At 41.0% G+C, this 26,879-nt stretch overlaps 2 protein-coding genes across 3 annotated transcripts in view; both read left to right on the top strand.

The window, feature by feature from the left end:
• The window catches only part of bbg (big bang), a 126,287-nt gene that overhangs the window by 8,806 nt on the left and 90,602 nt on the right, over window positions 1-26,879 (top strand). Inside the window, exons 2-3 of one of the 2 annotated variants that reach the window (XM_017167428.3) lie at window positions 10,329-12,740; window positions 13,800-16,039. In XM_017167428.3, coding sequence (XP_017022917.1) covers window positions 10,351-12,740; window positions 13,800-16,039 — 4,630 coding nt within the window. In that variant the 5' untranslated portion in view covers window positions 10,329-10,350. Of the gene's footprint in view, window positions 1-10,328; window positions 12,741-13,603; window positions 13,698-13,799; window positions 16,040-26,879 lie in introns of those variants that run through there. The other variant, XM_017167429.3, reaches the window with a different exon arrangement.
• LOC108075151 (trypsin-1) lies at window positions 1,534-3,646 on the top strand. Its single transcript, XM_017167436.2, has 3 exons — window positions 1,534-1,985; window positions 2,818-3,386; window positions 3,473-3,646. The coding sequence occupies exons 1-3, from the start codon at window positions 1,568-1,570 to the stop codon at window positions 3,644-3,646; spliced, it is 1,161 nt and encodes a 386-aa protein (XP_017022925.1). The 5' UTR covers window positions 1,534-1,567.

Genomic DNA, 26,879 nt, shown 5'->3' on the forward strand with positions numbered 1-26,879 from the left:
AATGAAGGCTTATAAAGAATTGACTCTGCCGGCCAGGTTTCAGGTTTCGTTCTGAGTGGAAGAGAGCTGGCAGAGTGGCTGAAGAGAGAGAAACCAGTTTCTTCTGGGATGCTGGAAGAACTTTCTTCTCATTGATTCTAGGCGGCCTGCATATAAATAAATAAATTAAGAGACTTTCTTTATGGCAGAGTCTGTGTGTGTGTGTGTGTGTGTGTGGTGTCATCATCTATTCAATTCTCGCCGTTGATCGGCTCCTAAGCTAACGCCTTACTTCGGCTGACCCAAATACTTGGTGGCTCTTTCACCATAGAGGTCAGAGCCGAAGACTGGGCCTGGTCTGGGCCTGGCTTTCGTGCACCTTGTGTCATTATGTGACTGGGTATCCGATCTCTCGGGTCTGTTGGGCCAACAAGCGGACAGATTATAAACACCAAGCCATTTACAAGTATTTCCAGTCCTCGGGCTGGGGCTCGGGCTCAAGCTCTTTCGATTATACGCATCTTTATCGGCATCTTCATTAGTTTGACCCAATTTCTGGGGAGTTCTTTTTACTTTCTATTTTCCCTCGATCATCTTAAGAATATATATATGCATATCTTCTTTTTTTATGGGTCTCTTGTTAAGCTTTTGATTTGGGGAAGTCGATTTACTTTCATTTGAGGAAATCTCTTTCGTTTTTTTGTGATTTTATCGGTTATTATAATTATTATAGATGTGTGTATGCCTGGGCGTTAGCCATGGCCACTTCCGTTTCGTTGGAGAAATGAAAACGAAAATTGGTAATAATTATTCAAATTTTATGGATAAACTGAGAGAAGGAAATTTAAATTTAAAGAGAAAAGGAAATGATTATTAAAATTAGGTTTAGTAGAAAAACTACTTTAATATTTTTCAATTTGTTTCAAGACCAAACAGAATTAACCTTTATTAACCTCATGTGGTTAGTCTTTTTTGATGAAAAAAGATTTCCTCACTTCACATGTGGCTTAACCTTTAATGTTCCCATCAACCTTTTGGCTCAACATGCGTGCTCCTATCTGGGTCGCATATTGCCAATTTCTTTTGGCCATAAAAATCCATTTATTTATGGGTCAAAACAAAACAAGAGTTATAAATCTCAAGAGCAACATATAAATCCCACAAACTGAGTGCTCTAATCGATCGGCTTGGGCTTCGATTTCGGGCGAATAGAAAGCTGATCGGACAATTAACATAATGATTTGATAAAGACAAAAGATGAAATCACTTTGCCGGCCATCAAAGTTCTTTCTTTTTTTTTATTTTTTTTGCCAATATTTGATATTTTGGCCTGATATATATTGACAAATGGTTTCGGCTGCTTGCTGTGAAACCAGGTCAAGTGGTGATAAAGGGCTTTCGATGGAAGAAATCCGACTGATAAAATGATTTGATGGACAGTTTTAGAGGCTTCATTAAGTTGTATTTAAATATTTAAATATTAAGATGGATCTGTTGGCCTATAAGAGCCGTTAAGTGTCCGGGCCAGCTCCTCAGTTCTCGTTCGCTACGCGATTCGTTCGGTCGGTCGGTCGTTTTCGCTGGAAATATGAAATTCGATCCGCCGTTTTTAGTTCTCCTAGCTCTCCTAGGGAGTTGCCATCAGAGCTGGGCTGGCCGCCAATATAATTACAAGCCGCCTGGTCGCGGTTACTTCTACCCAAAGCCAGCAGCACCACCAGCAAGATTGCCACCTCTGCCAGTCAATGGATCTTTGGTTATAACCTCACCATTGCCATCGCCACCGCCGGGCGTGCAATCGGACTTCATTGACGATCTGATCGAGGGCCATAAGCAGCAAATCTTATCGAATGTCCTGGGCGTGGCCAGTGAAACTCCCTCGGATCCGGTCTCATCTTCAACCGCCTCCCAATCCCAGCAATCCTCGCCAGCCGCCCCATTTCCATTTGCCCCCCTCGAGGGCGGTGGTGCCAAGGCGTTCCGCGTTAATCGCTGTGCCAGCTGCAGTGAGTTTGGGGATAATACCCAATACCATGCTCTATAACACTCCATAGAAGTGGTTTGAGGTCTAGTGCCGGGGGAATGAAACGATCCCGGCTAATCGCTGGCTAATAATTGCGAATTTCGAGTTGGTTATTGTACGCCTATCGGGGGAAACGCATTAAATCGAGAAACGTGTTTACGGAACGTGCTGTAAACATGGGCAAACAACTTAATTTTTGCCTTTTTTCTGGCCATTTAAACAGAACTAATCGTTAAAGGTTATAACTTTAATGGTTTGGCAAGGGAAAAAGTGAAAAATAGTGCAGAAATCAAGGTTTAAAATAACAAAATATTTCATTCTAAAAAAGAATTATTTTTTATTTTATTTAATGCAAGAAATATTTCATTTTAAATTCAGAAAACTGTAACAATTTTGAATATATTTCAGATGAATCGTTTTTATCAAACAGAATTTATCGCTCATATATCGCAACTATTTGTATATCGACTTTTGCGTTTAATATCGATACAGTATCGTTATACCTAAGTTCTGATAAATCTTCTTTTAAAATTAAAACTAAATGTCTTATTAAACAGATGACAAAATCATTAGCAATTTATTTTCTTTTATAAGAAATTCATAAATAAATATTTTTAAAAGCAAAGAGCTGCTAAAAGTTTTATTAAAATGTATTTTATAATACAATTTCAATCAGTTTCTTATTCGATAAATCTACAAAGTTCACTCCGTTTCCCCTCTCGATTTCATTCCCCCTCGACTGAGACACTTTTCCATGCTGAAGACCACCCAAAGATCCAAAGAACCCTGTCGAATCGCAAATCCTCTTCTTACAGCCTGCGGCGTGCCCAATGTGAATCGCATCGTGGGCGGCTCTCAAGTGCGGACGAATAAATATCCGTGGATTGCTCAGATCATACGCGGTACCTTCCTGTTCTGCGGCGGAACCCTAATCAACGATCGCTATGTCCTGACCGCCGCCCACTGTGTCCACGGCATGGACATGAGGGGCGTGTCCGTGCGCCTGCTGCAGCTGGACAGGAGCTCCACCCATTTGGGTATAACCCGATCGGTGGCCTTCGCCCATGCCCATGTGGGCTATGATCCGGTGAGCCTGATCCATGATATCGCCCTGCTGCGACTCGATCAGCCTATACCCTTGGTGGATCCAATCCGTCCCGCCTGCCTGCCCACCAACTGGCTGCAGAACTTTGACTTCCAGAAGGCCATTGTTGCTGGTTGGGGTTTGAGCCAGGAGGGCGGCTCCACTTCGAGTGTCCTGCAGGAGGTGGTGGTGCCCATCATCACGAATGCCCAGTGTCGGGCCACGTCGTACAAGTCGATGATTGTGGACACTATGATGTGTGCTGGCTATGTCCAGACGGGCGGCAAGGATGCCTGTCAGGTGGGTGTTTTAGAAAAGAGTGGAATTTCCTTTTTAAATAAAGATTTTATCCTTCATTCCTTTTTCCTTTAATTAAATTTTTCTAGGGTGACAGCGGTGGTCCTTTGATAGTCAGGGATCGAATTTTCAGGCTGGCTGGTGTGGTGTCCTTTGGCTATGGCTGTGCCAAGCCCGATGCTCCTGGCGTCTATACTCGCGTCTCTCGTTACTTGGATTGGATAGCAGTGAACACAAGGGATTCCTGCTATTGCATTAATTAATTTAGCCATAAAAAAAGAGCTTATTTATATATTAAAATTGTGAAATAAAATTATTTAAATGGTTTATTATTTTAAAATTTAATTAAACATTTACAAACCATAAATAAAATTGCCTAATATATTTTTATTACTAAAAATTAGATCAGCAGCTGCCCACACAATCTTATAAAAAATCCAGTTCTCTTGTTCAATCGCGGAGTTGTATTACTTTATTTTCTGACCCACGCAACTCCCTCTCAATCGACATCTGGTTTTACTTTCTTAATGCAAAAGAAATACAAAAAAGGTACAAATTTTACAAATATTTTGTGGAAACAGGTTATGGAAACCCTTTCACTTTTTAAACCCGCAAAAAAATCAATATAAATCGAAGTTAAATCTTGAAAACTAAAGCCAAGGACATTGCCTGACACATTGTTATCACATTTGTGCCACAAGCTCTTCTTTTTGGATTCCTTCAGAGTTGACAAAAGTTTTATCTTTATCCCTTTTCGGACCTGGTCTCGCCGGCCGACAGTTGTTTAATGGATTTTCAAGTTATTTCTGGTATTTTGTTGTAGTTGCCGCTGCTGCATGTCGCAGAAATACGGCGAAAACAAAGATATCTCGGCGGAGGAAAGAAACTCGTTTGTGGCTAGGGGCCAAAGAAAATGCCGCATAATTGCCGCCGCCACGGGGGCGGGGCCTTAAAGGGGAGGCCGGGCAGGGTCTATACCTAGGACAGGGACGGACATCAAGGGGATCAACTTAGAGGGGATATGGGGGGTAGGGGATATGGAGCCACCGAATCGACAATGTTGTCAATGCTGCCAGGCTGCCCTGGCATTTGATTTTATTTTTAACTAGACTATAATTGATGCCCGGCATTGCTGGGGTTATCGAGAAGGCAGCACGACACCAGAGGGGAGGGAAATCTGCGACAAAAATGAGGCGAGTTCAGGGAACAAGGTAGTTCATATATAGAAATGTACTACTAAAAATGCTCTAGGAGTTTTAATGATTTTTCTTGTAAGCTTTTCGAATCGATTTTACTTTTAAGAAATAGTACAAGTAAATGAGTTTTTCATTTAATTTGTTATACAATAACTTTTTTTAGGTTTATTTCTAAATATAAAATAGAATATATTAACAATTTTAAGATTCTTAGCACAGTTTCTTTCTGCACTAAAAGCAAACTTGTTTGTTTTGATTTCATTTTAAAAACTTCATAATATTGTTAAATTCTAACAACTGTTGTAGAAGCGGTTTATAATTTTTCTATTTTTTTTTAATTGTCCTATAGATAACATTCTCCCATCATCCTTGGCCTAAAATATCAGCTAAAATTAGCCAAGATAAACAGATAAAACTTATTACGCTTAAAGCAACTATTAAAATTAGTTATGCTGTAAAATTACCTTGCCAGAAACTAGTTTACCTTCAAATTTCTTGAATTCTTTTTTTTTCTTTTGTGGTTTTTGATAATTTTATCAGATTTTTAGACTACCTTGAGACGAAGAGGGTTTTACTACGCTTCGCTGGCTAATTTAACATAATTCTCACATAAATCTCCAGCGAGTTTGGGTAGAGAAATTTTCACGCCTCGCTGAGGGCAAAGTAAAAATCCATTTCTGGGCTTAATTTCCTTGGAGTTTTTAGTTTTTATATTATGGCAAGGAGTAATAACAAATGTCCTAAAATGTGGCCAACACGAAGTGCTAACAAAGAGCCCGACGAGCATCATCAATACGGCACTTTGCTGCCAAACCGCAAAACATTTTAATAAATTGCCAGTTATTAGTTACTTGCGAAGCAGAAGCGGAAAAAGTGCAATTAAAATGCATTCCAAGCCAGGGAGGGAGGGAGGTGGGGATGTAAGAGGGGACAAAGGAAGTTCCGCAGCAAAAGAAAATTAGCATAAGCATTGACTTTTTTCCTATAGGGGAGCTACCATAAAAAAAAGAGAAGAAAAACACTGTTGCGCTAGTTTCCCATAATTTGCCCCAGCAAAGATAATGAGCAAGAAAGAGTAGTCAACGGTTGCAGGGGGGGGGTCTGTGTTGGAAAATGGGGGGAAAGCCCCCCCTGAAGAGGCGGGAAAAACTGCGGTCAGTCGCATAGCAAATGGTGTGAAACTTTGCTAAGAGTTGGGGGAAGTTGGGGGGGTTGCATTGTTCAGTGGCGGCGCACTTGCTTTTTGTTTTTGTTGCTATTGCTATTATAATTAGCCAGCGCTCCGGCAATTTGCATAAATGTTTTTAATTAAACGCATTTAAAGCATATTTTTCAAACACTCACACACACAGCCAGCAAGTGAATTTGCTAATGAAATCGAATTGAGGGGGAAATGGGAAGTGGCTTCAAGTTAAAGGTTATTAAGCCTAATATGGGAACACGCCAGGGAAAGTAGTAAAAAAATATTAAACAATTGCTCTTCGTGGGGCGCTAAGATAAGAGATTTTAAATTGGACTCTTAATGGGATCATTCATGGCTAGGCTTTAAGCAGGAAATTGAATTAAAGATGGCTTTAAGCCGGGCTTTTCTTTTATGGCCAGAAAAAGTGGTTTTCAAACCTAGATGTTACGGTTATTGAAATTTCTTTTAAATATGTTTTAATTAACACATAAATTCCTGAAATTAAAAATATATATAACTATCTAGGGATATTTAAAAGAAATTCTTATAATATATAATATATGAATAAAAATATCGCTTTTAATATTATATTGGAAATACTTAGATTTTTTAAAAAATAGATAAATATTGCATTGCGTTATTTGTACAAATTATTTATTATATTTTAAGTCTATTTATAATTATATAATTTTTATCGATTTGGCAACGTTATGTGTTATATCGATTTATTTATCGAAAGTAATTTTATATAATTTTTAAGTAATGGTGGATATCTAATCGAAAATGATAATTTAATATATCAATTATATATTGTATGCCTATATATATAGATATATTGTATGTTATATATTATATGACTATTATTATAGTTTTATATATCGGTATTATCGAGAGTAATTGGTTATTTCCCTTTACGATTATATTATATTAAATAAATAAAAGAAAATATTCTTTTATTGATAAATATAAAATTATATAAATATTTTAAATCGAATTTTACGTCAAATACTGACACAGTAATTAAGAAAAACATATATCACTTGCCATTTTCATGTAATTTCTCTAATTATTTACCTCTATCCATGTTTTCGAGACATTAAGCTTAGAAAAAAATGGAAACTAGTTCAATTAGTTACCAAACAAAACCCGAAACACCTTCATTATTATATAACACCAAAGGGAGACAAAAAAAAATCAACCTCAATCAACTGCCAACCCACGTATCACTCCCTTGTCACTCTAAACTAACCGCATCCGAACTAACCATAAAATCAAGTCAGAGACGGAGGCGATTAACTTGTTCCATGAACTTTCAAAATGCAACGCCAAAAGAAATGAAACGAAACGAAAAGAAACCCCTCGAAAAAAAAGATCCCACACCAAGCTTGCCAAAAACTCGATTCAGCCTCGGTTATTTCCTTCCTGTGTGCACGACAACCGCAAACTCTTTTTTAGTGTTATTTTTTAGCTACCTCAAATGTGCAAAAAAAAAAGAAGTACGCAACAATTTATGTCAACTTTCTTTTTATCAAACAAAAAGAAGGAATCAACGTGTTGCGGGTAGACAACAAAAATTCCAAACAATTTTCAAAGCCACCGCAAAAAATCTTGCAGCACACAGACTCCAGCTTCGACTCCGACTCCCACACAAAGTGAGGCCGTCAGGTGGGTTTTTGTTGGACTATTGGGCCTGGGCCTGTGCCTGAGCCTGGTCTTCGCTTCGAACAGATGATTTAGCGACGGGTTTTTCAGTTTCCACCAGTTGCGGAGTTGCCTCCAAAAGAGCTGCAAGAAAGTTGCCGAATCACGATGGCCCGACTCCTGCCCCTTCTTCATACATACATTTTTTGGGGGAGAGTAATCGAAAAGTATGCGCTGCCTTGGCGGACAGGTGACCAATAACCACGACACTGGTTGGTTCAGTTCTTAAACTTGTTTCAATTTACTGTATTTTTTACCGCTACCGTTGTTGTTGTCGTTGTTGTTGTTGTTTCTGTTATTGGGGCATTGAATACCCTTTTTTCGTTTGGAATGTTGGGTATTTTCTGCTTCAGGACATTCCCAGGATTTGCTTATAATTGAAAAGGTGTGGAAAAGTATGCTAGGAAATATTTATTGTAAATTGAAAACGATTCGAAATCAACTGAAATGGTGTCGGAAAGTATGCAATGAAAGGTATTTCTTGTTATTTAAAAGGTGTGAGCAGAAAATTTGTGAAAATAATTTTAATTGATATTTAATTAAAGGGGATTGGAGCAGAGAAAGTATTCCATGAAAAGTATGGATATGTTTGATATATTGAAAATATTTTAAGACTGATTTTGGATACGTTGAGAATTTCATAGCATACTTTTAGACAGCCTTTTTAGGGGTTTTCATAACCCAAATACTTTCTATAGCATCCTAGATATATTTTTAATTTAAAATATTTTTAGCAATTTTTAAAATATAATAATATTAAAAATATAATAAAATCCTTTAGGGCAATTCAATTTCTACAGCAAAAATAGCAGACTTTTCACTTAAGTATTTATGTAGCTTGTATTATTTTTCAGACTTTTCTCTGCGACTGTCCTTATCACGTATTTTGTTCTTCTCTTTTTTTTCTTGCTTTACTTTTTTATTTTTTATGTGGCTATAACTGTTATTTTGGCCAGTTGGTGTGTGTGTTTGTGTGCCCGGTAACTACCAATGACGGGAGCAGGAACAAGAACTGGACCGGGATTGCGATTGGCAAACGAGTCGAGTTGGGTCCCTGGCCTGGGCCTGGAACATCACAAATCTGAAATCAGTTTCATTATATAAATGGTTACCTTTAGACAATGTGGCAGACAGTTTGGGCTGGCTGGCAGGCCCAGTTTTTTTTTTGTTGCTCCTCTAAATTGCACACAATTTGTGCTGCATAATGTCAAAGTTGGTTTCGCGCGAGGGCTTGGTGAATTGGATTTGGTATCCGTTGGATGAAAGTAGCTCAAAGTAACGCACTTGACTTCAATTAGACAGCGAGCACTTACCAATTGCCCGGCTTGGGCTCCCTTTTCCCGGGTGGGAAGTGTTTTTCGTTGGCCCATCTCAGTCGCTGGTCAAACAGCTTCCTCCTTGAAAATGGCAAACTGTGTCAGTCAGCAGCGACTTTGACTGGCATTCGTCTGCCATACCCCCACCATCCACCATCTCCCATTGCATCCCATTTCATGGCATCCGACTCCAGTTCCTCTGTACCCGATCTTTGCCAGCGCCCATCTCGGCCTTTCTCAGGGCCCCATTTGGTCATTTTGTTTGTCCCCGACACTGAGAAATATTGGGCTTCAGTTAGGGAATTAATTTAGATTAAATTGGAAATTAAATATTTTTATTAACACCAAAGAAAATATTTAAAATAATTTTTAAAGAATATTTTAAATGTTTTTAGGAGTTTCTGTTTCCTGAATTTTCCTCTCGATTTTCCCCTCTGTTTTTTTTGTTTTCTGTGCGCCTGTCCAGCGGCTGCCAGTCAGCCGCCACTGTCCATCCAGAACCCGCTGCTCCTTCTCCCCTGTCCCGGATTCTGTTGCTTTGTTTGGCTTCCCCTGTCCTGCCTGGCCCCGTGGGCTCTCTCTAACTGTTTGTGCTATCCCAAGTGTTGACTGACAGGTGCCGCCGGAGAATTTTGGCGCTACAAAGTGCATAAATAAAAATTTTTCTGCAACTATGTTGACAGTGGAACATGGCAGCTAAGGAAAAAGAGCCGAAAGAAAAAGAAAATCAAAAAAGAAAAGCACGATTCTGCCATCCATTAGTTAGATGAGGGAGCAAAGGAGAGAGTGCAAAAAGCAGGAAGCTGGAAGAATTATGGCGACGAGTTGTGATTGCGGATTAAAGTTTGGCTTAAAGTGTTTTTTTTAACTTGCTTAAAAGTATAAATTAAACGAGAACTTAAAGTGTTTATATTTTTATGGATATTGTAGTGACGAGAGGTGAAAATTGAGCCATAAATAAGAAGTATATATATCAAAGGTTTAATGTTGCTCAAAAACAGTTTTTGCTTTGCTATTTACTTAATAATATAGTTATAATTGGTAAAACTTAATATATAAAATTCTAGAGGTGGCAAAAATATATATAGTTCTAAAATAAAAGTGTTTTTGGGAAGCTTCTGATTCAATCAGATCAATAAAAAATCACTCTTAAAATTTATCCAATATTTTAAGCTTTTATTTAAATTTAATTTAATTTATTTATATATTTTTAAATATATATAACACTAAGTTTCTTAGGTCTTATTTTCTACATAAAACTCTTGCGACCTCTATTGTTTCCTTACGTAAACGCAAAATTTTACATGTATCTTACATGCGACTGATCGACAGTTTTGGTTTGAAACCTTGCTTACACCAACATTTCAACAACGATTTTCAAGTAAAGACACACACCACTGCAGTAACCTTTTAAGCAAGATCACCAACCTTCAGTTTGAAATTTTTACAATATTTTACTTTTACTTAAATATTTGTTAATCATTTATTTGAATATTTTACTTTACTTTCATTGATTTTTTGTTAATATTTAATTTATTTTCCCTTGCAGATTCTCACTTAAAGCGTGAAAAATGGCCTCTGCAACACAGGCCAACGGCACAGCAAAGACCGCCACCGTGGCCGATAACGACAACGATAACGACTACATAACAGTTGTAGAGGTCGATGACCCCACATCGTCCACAAAGGATCGCCTGAAAAAGCTAGTCAAACGGCAATCATCCGTGGCGGAGGACTCCTCCTTCATCACAGTGCTGACCATCAACGAGATGGAGTTGCTGCAGCAGCGTCGCCAGGAGGAGGAGGAGGAGCAGGCGGAGGCGGGCGACAGTTCCTGCATCCAAATAATGGAGGATCAGGTGGAGGATGTCACAGTGTTCCGGCTGCCAGGTGAGCGTCTGGGCTTCGGTTTAAAGTTCCAGGGCGGCACGCGGAGCACAGAGCTCGTCCAGAAGCTGTACATACAGTCCTGCGCCGCCGACAGTCCCGCCTCCAAAGTGGCCACCAGCTGGGGCAATCTTCGCGAGGGCGACGAGATCGTGCGGATTGATGGCCATGATGTCAGGGAGATGACTCGCATCGACTGTGTGCGCGGTCTCAAGGACAATGTGGCCATCCAGCTGGTGGTGCGCAACGGGCACGGCCAGAAGCCGCCCAGCGAGGAGGAGTCCCAGCAGCAGCTGGAGCAGCTATCGATCACACTCAATGCCCAGCCACCGCCGCCGCCGCCAGTGCCACCGAGGAAACTAGTGAGGCGACAGAACTCCAAGGAGAATCCTGGACAGCTGCAGGCCGTGGAGAAGCCTTTAACGCCGCCGCCGGATGCGGAGTACTACATCAATCTCCTCACCGAGTCGATCAAGGCCGGCTCCGAGTCAGATGACACCGCCAGCACCATATCCACAGTCATTGACAAGTTCTCCATGGGCTCCAACTACTCCTCGGACAGCAGCCTCAATGGCCATGAGTTGGCCAAGGTCCTGCAGCCCTTTACCCTCCTGGAGCAGGAGTTTCTGCCCTTGGAACAGCCGATGGGACACCCCAAGCTGCTCATACCCGGGAACAACTATGAGAACGTTGAGTTCAAGACGGAAAAGGTGAATGTCTACGAGAATGTGGTTTTAAAGAGTCCGGAGACTACGCCTACGCCAAAGCCCAGAGTCCAGTTGGTGGCCACCGTGGAGCCCAAGAAGCGATCTATTATACCAACTCCCCGCAAGATTCCTACGCCCAGTAAGCTGCCCATTGAGGTGGCACCACCAAGAGTGCCTCCTCCAGCCGCTGAGGAACCTAAGACTCCTACGAATGAGAAGCTGGATTCTCCAAGGACACCCACAAATGAGGGAGTAAAGGAACCCCCCACCAGTGCCACCAAAATACCCAAGGCCAACTTCTCGCGGGCCAAGACAGAGGGTGAGATCAAATTGCATCTTCAGCCGACGAAAAAGGAGTCTCCTTCGCCGGCGGTCAAGTCGCGCATACCCATAGTCACAACTCCCACACAAAAGGTGGTGTCCAAGCCAGTGTCGCCGCCGCTTAATGGAACCTCGAGCATCCCTAGGCTACTGCAGAAGCAAAAGTCCGAAACGGATCTCAAACTTAATCTATACCGAAGCAAGTCCAAGGAGGCGAGTCCCAGGCCACCCCTGCAGAGAGCCAACTCTGCCGAGGCGCCAGAGCGCACCTTTATACCCGTCCTCCTCAATGGCAATGGCAAGAGTTCCAATTCCCTGGAGAGCATCAGTTCGAATGGCAGTAACAGCAGCGGGAACAGCAGTGGAAGGTCACCCAAAGGACCCAAACCCAAGCCTCCAGAGCGAGTTCAGTCGCTGCAAAAGACTCAGATACCCAAGTTGCAGTCCCTGCCCACCACTCCGCCTCAGCAGCAGCCCAAGCTGAGCATGCAGACCTTCCGACAGAGTCCTCCCACGCCCAGGTCCACGCCAGTGGGTACTCCCTCACCCACAAGTAATCGCGAGATACGCTTCAAGATTCAGACGTACGAGAACAAGGCCCAGGAGGAGGATAAGCTGCCCAGTCTGTTTGACCTGGTGCACAACACCAACCACCCGGAGGACAAGGATACTGATTCACTCAAGACCCACAATAGTATCACGGCTCTACTGGCCGCCGCCGCTGCCGAGGCTGCAGATCTCTCACGGGAATCTCCTCCACCCCTGGTCGTGGGCAAGTGCATGAAGATTGCGGATGACAACCAGAACACCACTTGCTACTCCAGCTCTAGCAGCGGCGAAGATGAGGATGAGGAGGATGAGCTGGATGCGGCCAACAGGGAGTATGTATGCGAGGATGGTGAGAAGCTGGGACCACCGGAGCTGATCAATGGACCGGGACCCTCTGAGGCATACTTTAACATGTTTTGGCACTCCAATATGCTGCCCACCATTGGTGAAGTTGAGGAGGAATTCTCCTCTTTGGAACCACAATCCCTGACCAATGGGTGAGTAATGGGTGTTTGATTGGGGCTGATGTCACTTATGATATGGGATAAGATTAGAGAGTTTATATATATGAGAATAAAGTAACTATTAGAGGGTTACTATTAGAGGTTTGTGGTATTTTTTCAGGGTTAAAGAAATCTGTGTGTAATTGTTTGTGTAACATTACCGTAGGGCAGAGCTGGGAAAAATCGATGTCAAAATCGATTAAATCGATTCTTTCTATTCTTAAAATTTAAAAAAGCTAGCTGTTGCCTGCAAAAACCAGTGGTTAATGGAATAACATTACTTTTTTGTTTTTATATTATGAAAATATGTTGTTGTTATTTTTTTATGTTTTTGAACCTTTAGTTTTCTTTATTTAATAGAAATTGAGCTTAAAAATAAACAGTTGTGTTTTCGATTTAATCGATGGTATTTTCTAAAATATCGAAAAAATCGATGTTTTGAGAATCGATTTTTCCAAGCATTCCCAATTCATTTTTTGGGAAGCAAGAGATTTAAGTAGAAGTTAAAACAAATAAAATATGTATAGAACTTCAGTTAAAAATAATTCCCTAATGAAATGACATATCTTAGAGGGTATTTACTATTTCATATACCATTCATATTGCTTTATTTACTCGTAGTAGTTCCTATAGAAAACTTTTCAGACAATAAAAAAAATAGCTTGCAAAAACGTAAAGCACAAAACGAAAGCCGAAAACAATTGACGGGCAAAGTGGGTTAGGAAAAAGAGGGGTAACCCCTTCTAACAAAATAAAATCGACAACGAAAACGAAGCAAATAAAAAACAAAAAAACTCTGATAAGACAAAATGCCGGTGTGTTTACTAACACAGCGATAACTAACCAAACCGATAAGGGTTATGGCAAAAAAGGAAAATTAGAGCCATCATCAGTGTGATTTTGGTAACGTTCGGTGAAGGTTCGGCGGTAACTGATCGAACCTGTCTCCAGGTGTGAAGGCAGCAAATCAATTAGCATATCTCCAACTGATAAGAAAAGTCGTAATTGTAATTAACCAGCTTTACCTTTGTTTCGTTTTTCTTTTTTATCCAGAAGTCTTGTCAAAGCAGAAGAGCAGCAGTCAAAGAAGTTGCCCAAAATGGAGGTTAATGCTGGCCAAGTGACCCAGCTGACCGGCGATAAGATTGCAGAGAATGACGCAAGGGAAACTAAAGTGGAGGAGAATCACAGCAGCTCCACGGTGAAGAGCCAACGAACTTCGACCAGCACTACTACCACCACCAAACGAGTGACCACCACCAAGACTAGCTCTTCCAGCAGCTCAATTAGCAGCAGTTCCTCGACCCTCCTGCCCGACATAGCCTTCAAGCTGCAGCCGTACGAGGAAAGGGAGGACAAGTGTGGGGAATCACCACCACCCATCACGACCACCGTTCACGAGGAACGACGTGTCCTAAGCGAACAGCAAACACTCAGCGAACTGAGGACAAAGGATTCGATTACCGGAGAGGAGCAGCTGGTGACCAGTGCCAACTCGAAGTCGAGCAGTGCCCGGTTCAAGAAGATCAGCAGCAACGACAACCTGCTCGACCTTGGCGACGAGCAGGAGATGCAGGAGCAGCCGTTGACCGCCACGATCAGCCAGGAGTCGAGTCTGAGGGAGCGGCTGGAGTGTCCGCAGGATAACCAGAGTATCGAGCGCGGTACCCTGACCCTATCCGAGCGTGGCAAGCAGCTGAGCCAGAGCCAGGGTCTGTCCACCTACACGGAGTGCGAGAGCAGTGAAAAGGAGTCTTACCTGGAGGCACAACAGGTCCTCAATGGGAATGGTACTCCCCAGGAATTGGATGTAAATGAGCAGCCCACCTTCGAGCGGGAGCTGAGCGAGACACTGACGGTGACCAACGATGGGGAAAAGCAGGTCACCAGGAAACTGGAGCAGAGCAAGGATGTGGCTGGCAAGAAGGGAGCCAAGCTGCTCAAGAAAACGGATGAAGAGCGACGTCTTGAGCAGGAGGCCCAGAAGCTAATCGAGAGTTACCAGAAGGTCAAGAAGGAGGCGGAAAAGCTCTACAAATCCGAGCTAAATGACGATGATCAGGGCTTCGATTTGAGTGCCTTCGAACAGGCGGAGAAGAAGAAAGAGCAGAAGGATACTCCCAGCCAGGAAACTGTGGAAATCATTAAAGAAGTTAAAGCTGTCCCTCAGCAAGTCAAGGAAGAGGAAGTACCTCCAGCTCAGCAGGAAGTAATTAAAGAGATTCAAGTCCCAGAAGAGATCAAAGTCGAAAAGAAGGTGTCCCAAGAGCAAGTCAAAGAGGAGATTGTCTCTAACGAAGCCTGGGAGAATGGTGTCCAGACAGTCTCGCGCCAGGAGGCCAAGGTAGTTCATAAAGAAAGTAAAGTGATCAAGGAAGGCTCAATCCAAGTAACCGGGACAACGACAAGTCACAAAGTGTCCACCGAAAAAGTCAAGGTATCCAAAGAAGTAGTCACAGTTTCCTCAAAGAAGGAAACTCCCACACAAATAGAGATCATCTCACCGCCCCTGGAGGAAGACCTGGGCTATGTTCTGCACAAACACATTATCCAAACGCCGGAGAAAATCAAGCCAGTGCCCAAGCCCAAGCCCAAGCCACCGGTGCCCACAAACAAACCCAAAATGCCAACTAAACCCAAGACGGCACCACCGCCAGTGCCCAGCAAGAGGAGCGATGTGTCGGTAGCCGCTCAGGCTAAGCTCAGCTCCAGCTCAGGCTCCAGTTCAGGCTCAGTCTCCCCAGGAGCTAAGCCCACGCCCAGTCAGAGACGCAGCAGCCTGGAGAGCTCACAGCCGCCCAAACCACTAGAGCGCATAATTGTCGGCGTGGAGCAGCCAATTATCAACCTGGCCAGCGAGGATTTGCCCAATGTGGCTGAAAAAGTCGCGGCAACAAGTCCTGTGGTGGAAATGCCGCCAGATGACCTGCAATTCGAGAGTCACCAGCTGCCGGATGATGAGGGCAAGCGGCCGCAGCAGGAAAAGGACTCGCACCTGCTCAGCGGGTCGTCATTCTCGTCGGTGACCACCACGCCCATAACGACACCAATTCTGGTATCTGCCACATCATCGATGGACTCGGTGCAAAGTGTCATCGAGGTCGTCAATGGCATGCCCATCATCAGCCATCAGCAGACGGACGACGACGATGACAAGGATGGTGATGATGATGAAGACGATGATGATGATGCGGGTGATGAGTTGCCGTTGGCCAATGGATCAAAGGAGACGACGACGACGGCTCCCGTCGAGGAGGTGACAACGTTGCCGCCCAACAGAGAACACGAATCAGGTGAGTCAAAGTCATTTATTTTTGGGGGTTCTCTGTTGAGTTTTGGAGTGAATAGCAATGGGAGTTTAATAGGTTTTTGTTTTTCAGTCCCCTAAAAATTTATAAATATTTTTAAACATATATATAAAATCTGCAAACTATTACGCACAGACTTTTATCCTCTTTGCCCAAAAACAAAAGTTCTAGCAAACAGTTTATGGCAGACTGTTTTTGGCCAGTTGCAGTTTGGCCAAAATACCAAGTTGCATGTCGTGGGATTTACGACTTTTCGCCTGCGGTGGCCAAATCCATCCATCCGTCCATACCTCCCCCCATAACCCCCCTCTCCCTGCTCTGTTTACTTGGTTGATTTTTTGACAGTCTCCCAAAAACCGACGTCGCACGCAATTATCAGCCACCAAATGAGTTTTACAGCCCCGACTCTGGTCCCGGGACCCTCTGGCAACTTGTCGCTTTGACCGCAATTTTTAGCTTCCTCTAGCCTCCGGTCACGCCCACGCCCATGCCCCACAGCCCACGCCCCTGCCCACGCCCACTTTTGAGCCCATTGCGTATGCAAAACGGCCACTAATGGACTTTATGGCCAAAGTTTTGTTTGGTCGGTTTCGGGTTTTTATTTTCGGTACGGGCAGCTTTTAATGGCACCCTTCCACCATGTGTGTGTGTGTGGGAATATCACTGGTTTTATTTACTATTTTTTGTTTTGGGTATTTTGTTTTTATTTTAATTGTTGAGATTATGCTATGTAAATTGAGTTTATCTTTCAATTTGTTACGGGATGATGTTTAATTAGATTAAAGTTAATTGTGATGGAAAGAACAGAGGAAGTAAAGGGTTTGTCATTAGTTATCTTAATTTTTGTTCAGAATCAAAGAAATGTATTTGGGATTATTTAGAATGCCAATAGGAGTGAGTTCAATTTCCTATTAATTTAATATTAATTTTAGCTAAAAGTTTTTTAATTTCATTATATTTAATTGAAGATAGTTAAGTACAATGCATACTACAGGAAATAATTTTAAAATCTAGAGCACAAGCTCAACATTAATCTTTAAAAATTTATTAAAATAATATTTAATTTTCGTAGCCTAAATATTCAATCCCAATGAGATTTGCCGCCTGTCTTTACCTATAAAAACCGCACGAAATTTGCATTTATTATTTTGGAAAAAGGCATTGAAAAAGATTGCTCATCCAACTGCAGCCTATATAAAATATTGTGGAAATGTTTTAATTAAACAACAAGAAAAAATGCAAATATTGGCATCAGTTTTATACCGAAATATCCCTGCCCCCACATAGTTTTCCTGAGTTCTGAAGCACGCGCCAAAAATATTTACATACCAAAATGCGTTTGCTGGGCGGCAAATGGGACTCCAGGATTCGGGGACTCTGTGGGTTCAGATCCTCCTTGCTGGGTGTGAAATAATAATGAAATTTGCCAGGACAAGCCGCATCCCATTTGCATATTGCAGAAGAACAGTGGAAAAGCTGAAACTCTGTTGATAAAACTATTAAAGTTTTGCAATATTTGAAAAGGGAATATATTTTTGAGAATAAACAGGAAATTGTAGAAATTATAGTTAGAGTTTTAGGATATAAATAAGGTAATTTTGTAGCTCTTAAATGCAAAATATATATTTCCTATAATAATAACATGAGTAATTATAAACAAAGGTAGAGTCGAGTCATAGATAAAAAGAAAGACTAATGTAATTAATTATTGCTTTTCCTTTCCTAATTATATTTCAGGTATTATCTTTTATCTGATAAATCATTTACCTACATATTCCCATTGTAACCAATCAGTTTGTTATTGCTGTTTTTAAAAACGGGCCTCGTTGTACAACTTCATTGCTTTTCATGTTGTTTTCACTTGCCGCCCGATAAAAACTCTTAACAAATAAGATTTTTCCAATGGAATATCCCTGAATGTGTGTGTGTGCGTTTCGCCCATATAAAAATATGATTATTTTCTTTCCTGTGGCCGGTCTATGTCATTATTTTATGTGGCCACGTAAAATTTGCAATTAAAGCAGCACACAATGCAAAGCTTCATTTTTTTTGTGTGTTTGCTTTACTTTATTTTATTTCTGCCTTGGACTATTTCGCTGTTGGGCAATAAAAAGAAATTATTATATTTTTACGCCGCGATGAGTTCCGTAATTATAGTTTGTTATTCCCAGACAAATGCATTGATAAGGTTGAGTTCGATGGGGATATGGCCTTATCTGTTGGCGGGTTTGTGTGCCATATGGTCGAAGGCCCTTATCGAGATTGTAAATAATTGGGTTTCCCGAAAAAGGAAAAACTTATATATATTGATAAATGCAGCCCACTATGTGAGGGCCACCGATGTCGGTTCAATCTCGGACACGCTTTTCAATCGAAACTGCCGCTGGGGAATGGGATTGATTTTTGAGTCAGAGTCTGGCTCTGAATCAGAATTGGACTGACTGAGCTGACTGACAAGCGGCACCTCAGCTGCAGCTCTCTGGAATAATTGCTTCTGGGCGCCCCGAAAAACCCCCTGGAAGCTTGTTCCCCCCCTTCCGTTTTTGTTTGTGGCTAATGAACATTCATGGAACATGGTGCTGACAATGTCTGTCGGTATATTTGCAAATTGGTTAAGAGGAAGTGGTGTTCCTTGGGCCAAGTTCATATGGGAAATAAATCAAAATTTGTTTTAAGAGCTTCTAGATATTTTGTAGAATTATGAATTGTGATTTTTATTGTGTTTTGAATTGTTACAAAATATGTTAAAATTTTGTAAAGCCTTATAAAAACCTTTACTTTTTTATACCCTTGCAGGGTATTATAATTTCAGTCAGAAGTTTGCAACGCAGTGAAGGAGACCTTTCCGACCCTATAAAGTATATATATTCTTGATCAGCATCAACAGCCGAGTCGATCTAGCCATGTCCGTCTGTCCGTCTGTCCGTCTGTCCGTCTGTCCATCTGTCCGTCTGTCTGTTTCTACGCAAACTAGTCCCTCAGTTTTAAAGCTATCTGAATGAAACTTTGCATATAGTCTTCTATGTGCTCTCACTGCTATATATGTCGGAACGGGCCGGATCGGACGACTATATCATATAGCTGCCATACAAATGTTCGATATATTTTTAGAAAAAAAATTATAACTTTGCTGTTTTTCAACATTTTTGCACCATTTTTTAGATATGGCCACTCTATATTATTTAAGAATTTTGGTAAAAATTTTATGAAAATCGGACGACTATATCTTATAGCTGCCATAGGAACGATCGGGAAATTAATCGAAAAAAAATTATAACTTCGTTGTTTTTCAACGTATTTTCATCTACTTTAAGTTATACGCTTTTTTTATTATTCTAGAATTTTGGTATAAATTTTATAAAAATCGGACAACTATATCATATAGCTGCCATAGAAGCGATCGGCAAATGTATAAAATATGTAAAGCTGGGAATGTAAAACTGTAACTGTCAAACTGTAAACATAATAAGTATAGGTAAAATGTAATGAAACTCTGTTTTGTGAGTGTTTTCAGCATTTAAATCTATAATATAAACATCGAAACCAATCTGCAAGGGTATAAAAACTTCGGCGTGCCGAAGTTAGCTTCCTTTCTTGTTTTTATATAATTTTAAAAGGTATTTTGTGAGTTCAAGAACATTTGCTAAATAAAAAAACAAACCTTCATATACCCTTAATTATTTGGGAATTTAATAAATTACTAATTTTACTTGAATATATTTATGGTTTAATATTTTCTTTAATTTTTGTTTTGCATATTTCTGATCAATGTTTTTTAATTAAAAACTTAAATAAATATTTCCTAAAAAAGAGCATTTATTGGTTACTATTTCCCCATATTTTCAACAATTCTCCACCTATTTTCTTGTGTTTAATTGACTAAACATGCATTTTCGACATTTGCAGGTCAAACACCCGGGGAAACCCCTAAGCTTATCCCCTTTTCAATTTAGCTCCCCAACTCTGCCTGTGTCACGAATGTTGTGTAAAAATTTATTGCCTTTGTGTGAATTCGAAATTAATTTGAAATTAATTTTCAATTTCGCTGCAGTTGGTTCAGTTCAATTGGTTTCGTTTTGTTTCGTTTTCTGTTGAGTTTTCCTTGTGTAATTACATGCTGTTCTGCTTTGTTGCTGTTGTTTTTCCTGGTTGTCAATGGCGCCTCGGGGTCCTTTGATTAGATTTTGTTGCTAATTTTATTGTTGTGCGATTTTTGCGGCTTTTTCAATTGTTTTTGCCATGGCTGCGGCGCCTGCCTCTGCGCCAACAATGAGCAAAAGCATTCGCGGATGTTTGCAAATCCAAAACCAAATCGAAATCGAAACTGAATCCAGTGTAAACTAATGTTTCTATGGTAGTTTTGCCAGCCGTACTGTGTTCATTCGTTCGATTTGTTTTTCTTCCTGCTAAAGGATTTATCTTTGCCCCCTTTTTTGAGTTTTATTTGCTTTGATTTTCAGTTGAGGGAAGGGTCTGCTTTGTTTGCTTTGCTTTAACCGGGCCAAAGCTTTTAAAAGTGCAGAATCAATGTTGACCTGGTAACTGGTTTCCCCCTTTTTTGATGCATATTTATAATAAGGATAAAGGTTGTGACCTGACTTATATTTTCCTAAGAAAAGGAACTTTAAGCTATTCATTCCGTCACTCATCTTCAGGCTTTTGCAACTCTCTCAGCTGTCCATCATAATTTTTGCATATTTCTCTCATTTATAGAGCATCAGCATCATTAAGCTACATATAGCTTACTTTTTCATCAACTGTCAAATTAAATGCCATTTGAAATCAATCACAACGATTAGACATTTAGTGGCATTTTGTGGTTGCAGCTTTTTGGTGTTTTGTGGTTTTTCCTACAGGGAATTTTCCACTAAACAACTAACAACAACATTTTGCAATGAAAATGCTTCTTAAAAAAGGATTTTTCAACTTTAAACAAATAATATAATACTTAAAATTCATACAAAAGATCACCTGTGACCCACAAAGATTTCCTTAGCTTCTTTGGTGATCACCTCAACTCCCAATCTTGGTTCCCAGGCTTTATCTTCCACTGCGACCAGCTCATTAGCGGATCTAGAGAGAAGCCTTAGCGTCACACTCTTTTTGGCCGCCTTTATGGGCTTAACCCCGTTCGCAGGAGCCGGGCCTAATCAGCTGTCAGGTGAGAGCTGAGCAGGAGGCGAGCACGAGGAAAGGTGCCAACTGCACTTTCAAATCCAATTAAGAGTGTGAACTTGCCGGAGCTTTGGAAATTAACAGTCCGATACAGTCCGGGGGACATTGTCACATTAAATGCGAAATGTGCAACAGTAGCTGCCGCAGATAAGAGGCGAAGGCGAAGGCAGAGGCGGTGAGCCCAGCCCCAAAAACAGAACTCGCAGGCCAAGCCCAGCTGCACTTTGATGTCAGAAAGCTGGAAATGTTTTGTACAGAAGCAGTGTACATATATAGTAGAGAACCCAGCGAGTCACCTCCGAGCCTCATTACAGCTCCCTGGCTTGCGGGGCACTCGAAAAACTGCAAATAAATATGGGGAATAATATGGTTTATAGAGTGATTATTGATTCTATGAGTAAGCAATCACCGAAAGAGACATGAAAAATATAGATATAAATAAATGAGTAATATATTTTTTGCTATTTTCCATTGAATTATTTGACAGAAAGTATAATTGACAAATATATATATTTCAGGCAGCTTTATTAAGCCATATTATATCAAAGAGGCTTAAAAACTTAATAGGGTTTTTAAAACCTTAAAAAATAAGCATAAAATTATGCTACACAATTTTATGTAGCAGATTTACACTGCATTTGGTATCTAAAATATTTCATTGCATACTTTTAGACATAGTTTAAATGGGTGGTAAATAGTATTGATATCTAGAGCTCTGTATAATAATTAGTAAAAAAATATAAAACAAAGAGGAGTACCTTCAATGGACATATATTTCCATTTACAAATCAGAATCAGAATTTAAAAACACTATAATTTCTCACAGTGTTTAGCCTGACAGCTTGCTATGCAACCGGGGTCTGCTCGCAATTATCACATTTCCAAATGGTCACGGACCACGAAATCTCGAGTTCAGATATGGTGCGACCCCGTTCCCGATCCCGATCCCTATCCCGGATCCCTCTAGCTGCTCAACGACTTTATAAGCTCGACGCAGGAAAAACCAAAGACTCGGTCTAGCTCTCCTTCTAGTCCCCCGTGGAATCTTTGCCTGCGGTTCTCCCTTCATGCCCTGCATGTGTCATAATTCTCGCCAGCTTGACATTTATGATGTGTTCGCGCTCATGTGATTTTTCCAAGCCGATAAGACAATGGCCATGAAGTCATGATGACGAGAACTGGCCATGGTGCGAATTGTTAATAATTACCTACCTTATGGGGTTGGTTCCAAGTCGTGGTCATGCGGAGTAATTTGCATGAGGTTCCTTAAGAGAACTTGGGAAATAAGAGTATATTAAGGCAATGGCTCTTCATTTATAGCTTGTACTTAAGATTCAATAAATAATATTGCTTGGGGATACTAGAACCTCTTGGCTCTCTAATAAATAGGAACAACAATAAACCCTTTTAGTGCCCTGTTCAGGCGCGTCCTATAATGGCTTGATTTATGGCCCAGCACTCGAGGGTCCACAAAACTATTCAATTAAAGTGGGGCTTTGTTAAGGGTTTTTTAAGGACCGCCGCCGCCTTCGCCGCCGCTTCATCATTCTAATTATACGATCAGTGCGAATCTTTTAAGCACAAAACATTTCTATTCGCGAGCCAAGAAAGACGCTCTTACGACCAGATAATAAAGCTAGCGAGACTAGGCTCATAAAACACGAAACTCAATTACCGCATTTGTTGCTCAAGGCCACAAATAACCAATGTTACGATCCGTCAACATTTTCTCAGCTCAGCGTCCACAGGACTATATCGGTGGTCTAAAGGCTTAGGCCGAAGGAGCGGAACCTGCTGAAGGTCCAGTCGCCGCCTGCAGTTGATGATTCATGGCTTTATTACCTTATTCCCTCTTTCCTGCTTGCATAATTATGCGCAGCAACGCCCACTGTCAGCAGAAATCCCCCAAGTCAGGCTTTGAGAAACCTTTTGGAAATTATGAAGAAATTTTAAAAATTTTAAAAAGGTTTCTCTGTTTTATTACAGAGTATAATATATAGTTTTATATAATATATGTTTTTAATAACCTTGGTTAATAGTAAATCAAATCATATATTTATGTGTGGAATTCTATTTGTAACAGCCAATGATCTTAGGCGTACATGCCCAATTCATCATGTGGTAAGCTAGAGATTCAGGTACATGAATTTTACGCTCCCCGTTTCATATAAAATTCTGCACTTATTACATAGAAGTATATTTCTATCTGGGAAATATTATTAATGAAACTTTCTCAAGACCCTAGGAATTATCTCGATCGTTAAGCCCCAGGACACACTTAGGTGAAATTTTATTGTAAATAATAAATTTAGGGATTACTTCGTCGATACATATACCCTCTGAATATGAATTCAACTCTTATGCTTAGCTAAAATTTTCAAATAAATTAAATTAATTGTAAATAAGTATTCCCCTTTTCTCATAGTGCATTGCGTTCGGTTCCGGCGGCCTTTCTCAAAACATCCATAAAGATTGTCGAGACCAGAGGGAGATTCCTTAGCCCTTCCGGCGTGTTCCCTTTCTCCCCCTCCCCCATCCGCCGGACATTTAATTCCCCTTTTTAGTGCTAGTCTGTCTTGTCAGCAGGATTAAGCAATTTTCAGCTTGGCTTGCGCCTTTTTTTTGCCTTTGCCAGCTTTCCGCGCCTCCTACTATTTAACCCACGAGTGCCCTACCTCCCCGCCCACCAAGCCCCCGATGACTGCGGAAAACGCAGAAAAAAAGAGTAAAAAAGGAGTAGGTTGTGGAAGAAGTGCTAAAAATTTGCGATGCGTTAAATTTGGTTAATTTAAGTTGTGCGCAAAAGTTGAAGAGAAAAAGGAAAGAGGTTCAGGATCTCAGGCATTGGAAAGGTGTTAATGTGCTGAGCAATGATGCGAAATGTAAGGGAAATTAAACAACAAATAAAATCTAAAGATATTTGTTGATATTTTTAAAGACAGTTATAGGTTCTTTATAAAATCTAAAAAATATTTTCTTTGAGAAACAAGAATCTGTGGTTATATTTTCACTAGGAAAACTTTTTAGTTTATATTATTTGCAGCACCTCTAAGCCATCTGCCTAAAGGGAATATTTTAAATATGGTTTTTTCCTCTACTTTACACATTTTTATTTTATTTTGTTCCACTAATATAATCTTAAGCCATAAAAAAAAGCCAGACTCATCATCGGCAACCGCAAAACAATACAAAATTCGCGCCTCCTGCTCTTCTCACCCAATTACCACTCATTTTCGAAAAAGGGAAATATCAGAGACTCAGTTCTGTGGTCGTGGTCGTCCTGGGTCCTGGGCATTAATATTAAAAAATAATTCGCGGTTGAATTTATTCATGACTCGGCGCGGTTGTCGAAATCTTCCTGCATTTATCCAAAAAAGAAACGCAGTTCTCTCAATTTTTGTATCTTTCGGGTGTGTTATGCAAACGGAAAATCGGCAAAATCGGCTTAAACCGCAGCGTAGAAAAGGACAGCGAGGCAGTATGCAATGAACCTCGTCGTATACCGAAATCCAAACAGGGTAACGCTGACATAACTGTGATTACACTGAGAGAGATAATATGAAGTTATTAAATGAGGAATTACCTTGAAGGGAGAGTGGCAAGGAAATCATTTTTAATATTTAATTAGGAGAATAAATATTTAAATTAGAACATATTTAATTAAATTTATTTGTAATTAATATTTAATCTTTATTAATCAAATCAAAATTTGTTTAAGTGTGCCTGCCCTGAGGCATTTGGCTTCAATGGTTTCGATTCCAAACGATATTTACTCCACGCCGTTTGCTGTTGTTGTCGCATCCTGTAATGGCAATTCGCAGGACACCAGGCAAAGGCACCAGCAGCAGCAGCAACAGCAAGGGAGTACTGCAACCTATGGCCGGGAGTGTATTTATACAACAGCGCAGATATGTCGAGCAGGAGTCACCTCCCTTTCCCTTCCCTTTTCCTTGACTCCTCCTCCGGCTTGTCATCGCCGCTGTTGTCAGTAGGGGACAGCCTTGTGCATGAGTGCTTCAACCCAGCTGTGGACCACGCGATTTGCGAATCCTCCATATGGTCGGGTTGGTGGGATCAAGTGGGTTAAGTGGGACTCTGGCCAGCTGAGGGAAATTCAAGGCAGAACTGTGAAGGCTTAAGTACAGAAAAGTTTAAAGTTTAAGGTGAAAAATGATTTAGGAAACTGATAGTAAAATAAAATAAAATTATTTATATATTTCTTCAAATATTAACCCTTCCAGTAAAACCCCTTTAAGAACCTTTCCACCAATCCATTTCGACCTTTTCTGAGAGCATCCCAGAACCCACAGCATGTCAGACATCTGGTAAACGTTCCCCTCTCTCGGGGGCGATCTCGGTGAGGAATTAACCGAAAACAATTTTCCACTCAAGCAGAGGCTGGCAACCAGCTAGAAAAACGCAGCAGCAGCAGCCCCATCATAATGGCCCTGGGCAGGACGCATCCGCCAGATGCAAATGTATCTATTAAACAGAAATCAGGCAGAAGGCCCGCAGCAACGAGCCGGGCCTAAGCACTTCACACCAAAGTGTCAATTGCATTTTTGTGGTTGGCTGGTTCGGCAAATGGACAGACATTGGTCCAAGACGGAACCCTCGAGCACTTAATGCAACAATAAAACAATCAAAGTGCCTAGAAAATCGATGGAAACCAAATGCAGCCAAGCTCCAAGTAGCCGGGAGTTGGAGTTTGCCAGTCGTCCGGCCACTTTGTTCGGCCAACAGCAAATGGAAATTCAATGTGAAGTGTGCGTATCAGCGACTGTCGCACTGCAGTGCATCCCAGAGCTCAGAGATCCCAGCTCTCCAGACTTTAGACTTCAGGCGGCAGGCAGCAGGCAACCAGGCTTCAGATCCAAGGGACCCAAAGACCACACACTTGAAGGGGGGTAGCGAGGAGAGAGCGGCATTCTGCGGTTCGGTTCCACACAGGCACTTGACTTGGTCGAGTTAAGGATGATAGTGTGTTTGGATTTTTGGAAAATATCGCAGGGAAATCTACTAAAATTTGAAATATATTCTGGTTTCGAATTTTAAAAATTTATTTTCGATTTTAATAATTTATAAAATAGCAGAAAATGGGTTAGAGTTATTTTAGGAGTCTCTAAAAAACCTAAAAATATTTATAAATTTTAAAAGAAGCTTCTTTGGTTTTTAAAGCATTTTGGGGGGCTATCATCTCTAAGGCCTTGGGGCCTACAAAGTAGCATGTAAATGGCTGCAAGGCAGTCCAAGAGACCTTTTCACACCTCCACCCACACCCACTTGGGCCACCGGTTGGCTTAGTGTCAAGTGGTAGCCAGTGGCTCCAACTCTCCACTATCACGTGGGTGTTAATTACTCATGTCCTCGGCTCAGAAGCAAACCCATTGCCATCATCATCTGCATCAACAGAACTTTGTGTCAAGACGAGCTGGGGATCTCAGAGGGGCTTTTAATACCGCTTACAAAGGTTATGTAATTCCCCAAAAATAACCCTTAACTTTTGACCATAACTCTGTCAAAAAAATGTCAATAATTTGGCCCCTTAAAGTATGCAATAATTTCCAGAGGCTAGTAGCGGGTATCTAATTGTCGGGGCTTGGACTAACGCTTCTTGTTTGCACTTCCTTCGGGCTTTTCAGCAAAGAGT

The sequence above is a fragment of the Drosophila kikkawai genome, chromosome 3L (assembly GCF_030179895.1).
Source record: "Drosophila kikkawai strain 14028-0561.14 chromosome 3L, DkikHiC1v2, whole genome shotgun sequence".
Lineage (NCBI taxonomy): Eukaryota > Metazoa > Arthropoda > Insecta > Diptera > Drosophilidae > Drosophila > Drosophila kikkawai.

Excerpts from the sequence above, each read along its gene's own strand:
- LOC108075151 (XM_017167436.2), top strand. The coding sequence starts at position 1,568 with ATGAAATTCGATCCGCCGTTTTTAGTTCTCCTAGCTCTCCTAGGGAGT. Across the intron at positions 1,986-2,817 it reads TAATCGCTGTGCCAGCTGCA|CCTGCGGCGTGCCCAATGTG; the intron begins GTGAGTTTGGGG and ends CTCTTCTTACAG. Across the intron at positions 3,387-3,472 it reads GCGGCAAGGATGCCTGTCAG|GGTGACAGCGGTGGTCCTTT; the intron begins GTGGGTGTTTTA and ends AAATTTTTCTAG.